We start from the raw sequence: 2,275 nt of genomic DNA, 5'->3' as shown, positions 1-2,275 counted from the left end.
TCTCTTCTTATTTATGAAAAGTTTGCTTTCAATAGAAAGAGTACCGTTGCATACTATATGAGATGTTGTTTTAGGAAGAAATACCTTAGATAGGCTAAGAGTCCCCTTTCAATTTTCCCTCGTAGATGGTGAATCGACACAGCGGATTAGGATACGATAACGGAAAACCCTCGAACGCAAACCCCGACCTAGCCCAAATAGTGCAAGCGTTTGTAACCGCCTTGAACGCCAACCGCTGAAACCAAAACGACGGACCTATTACCTGAACCCAAACGATGAACGAATTCTGCAAATGTCGACCTTCGACTCTCCATGGAGACGTTAACCCCGTCGTAACCAAAACCTGGCTGAATGAGGTCAAGATGATCCTCAGAACCCTCGAAATTACCCAGGATGGAGACCGTGTGGCCCTCGCCACCTACCAGCTGAAGGGTGAAGCCCGCTATTGGTGGGATCTGATGGAGGCAACACATGACATTGCCGTCATGACGTTTGCTGAGTTCGAGACCCTGTTTCTCGACAAATACTTTCCCACACCTCTTTGCCTAGCCAAGGAACAAGAGTTCCTGCACCTGAAACGAGGAACTTTGACCGTCACCCAGTACGCAGCCAAATTCGAAGAACTATCCCTCTACACCCTAACCTCCATACCAACTGAAGACAAGAAAGCCAGAAGGTTCGAGTGGGGGCTGATGACTACTCGAAAGGCTGTGGTAGCTCAAGCCATCGCCACCTATGCTGAAGTGGTGAAGTGTGCACTCCGGCTAGAGAGCGAGGAATTGGACTTCAAAACCCGATGGAAGAAAGCTACTGACGACACTGGTGGACCAATCCGAACCCAACCACCCAACGACAATCGTGACCCTACCCCACCAAATCCTCTAACCCATCTCTAAGCACCCAACCCTAGAGGACTGCTATCCTTGAAAGTGGCAAACCAAAGAGAGGCGGTCGAGACATAGCGATAGTTCAGTGTTTCAACTACCAGGCTATGGGTCACTATAAGTGCGACTGCCCCCAACTTCAAAGAAGAGGGAATGAAAGCTTTAGAAATCAGAAAGCTCAATAACCTGGACAGGCCGATTTTGTGAAGCAAAACCCTGGAGGCCCATCGTAGTAGCAGAATGGGCAGAACAAGGGAAAACAGCCCATGGGAATCCAGCAAAGCATCGAAGGGCGTATCTTTGCGCTGCGGACTGAGGAACGAGAGCAAGATTCCCCTGTAATCCAAGGTACGCTATGATAGTACCTACGTACAAGCTTTAGCATCGCATTCCGTTGTTTTTACTGCCTGCATGACTGCTATAGCACTGGAAACAGGACCCTTAAGTGCGTGTTTTAAGATAACATCGCCGTTGGGGGGGGAGTATAGCTGTTAGTCTAGTGTGTAGAGAGTGCGAACTCAAGTAGCTGACTTGCGTCTGATCTGCGATCTTAGAATGATCGGCATGGCAAATCTCGACATAATTCTAGGATTGGATTGGCGATCAACGCATCGAGCAGTCATAGACTGCCATCAAAGGATGGCGACAGCTTATACCCTAGAAGGGACTCAATTCCTTTTAAGGGGGATAGACAGACGGCGAGTTGGTGATGGAAAGACCGAAGTGGCAGGATTAACCGTTTGGATGGCTAGCCAGCCTCCAATTGGAAGAAGCCAATAGAATGGAAGTGGGATTTCCACACATCGTGTGCGAGTATGCCGATGTTTTCCCTGAAGAACTTCCTGGCTTATCGCCTTAAGTGAAATAGACTTCTCTATAGGACTTTAATAGGGAATCACACCAATCTCTATGGCGCTGTATCAAATGACCCTGCAAGGAGCTCAAGACCCAATTGAAGGAGCCGATGAACAAAAGATTTATCAAGCCAATCAGGAGGAGCACGAAGGACACTCTCGAATGGTACTACAAGTACTCCGAGATAGCCAACTGTTCGCGCCAAATCCAAAACAGTGCTTTGTACAAATCTGGCACGCACTGGAGGACTTGCATGCACATAAATCTATGCATGCAAGTTGGCCACTGTTCGCGCCAAATTCGTACAAAGCACTGTTTTGGTATTTTTTTCACCGAAAATGATATACGTACCAACCGTGTGTAGGGAAATCATACCAACCGGCCACGCCGGGCCATCTCTGGCCACCGGACAGCCGATCCGAGCCGTCCAAAAATTCTGAAAAAAAAAACCGAGGGGCCTATACATATACATGAAAAAAAAGGGTGTTTAGATCAAGCACCATACACACATCGAATGCTGTTGATTCCCGCATAAG

General features: G+C 47.9%; 1 protein-coding gene across 1 annotated transcript; it reads left to right on the top strand.

Moving 5' to 3' along the window:
- The first annotated feature begins 275 nt into the window (after positions 1 to 275).
- On the top strand, positions 276 to 896 carry LOC131328446 (uncharacterized). Its single transcript, XM_058361390.1, has one exon. It carries the CDS (start codon positions 276 to 278, stop codon positions 894 to 896), a length of 621 nt encoding a protein of 206 aa, XP_058217373.1.
- The last annotated feature ends 1,379 nt before the right edge of the window (positions 897 to 2,275 follow it).

The sequence above is a fragment of the Rhododendron vialii genome, chromosome 6a, assembly GCF_030253575.1.
Source record: "Rhododendron vialii isolate Sample 1 chromosome 6a, ASM3025357v1".
NCBI classification, from domain to species: Eukaryota; Viridiplantae; Streptophyta; class Magnoliopsida; order Ericales; family Ericaceae; genus Rhododendron; species Rhododendron vialii.
The sequence above is the reverse complement of the archived record's forward strand: the minus strand, read 5'-3'. Positions and strand labels throughout refer to the sequence as shown.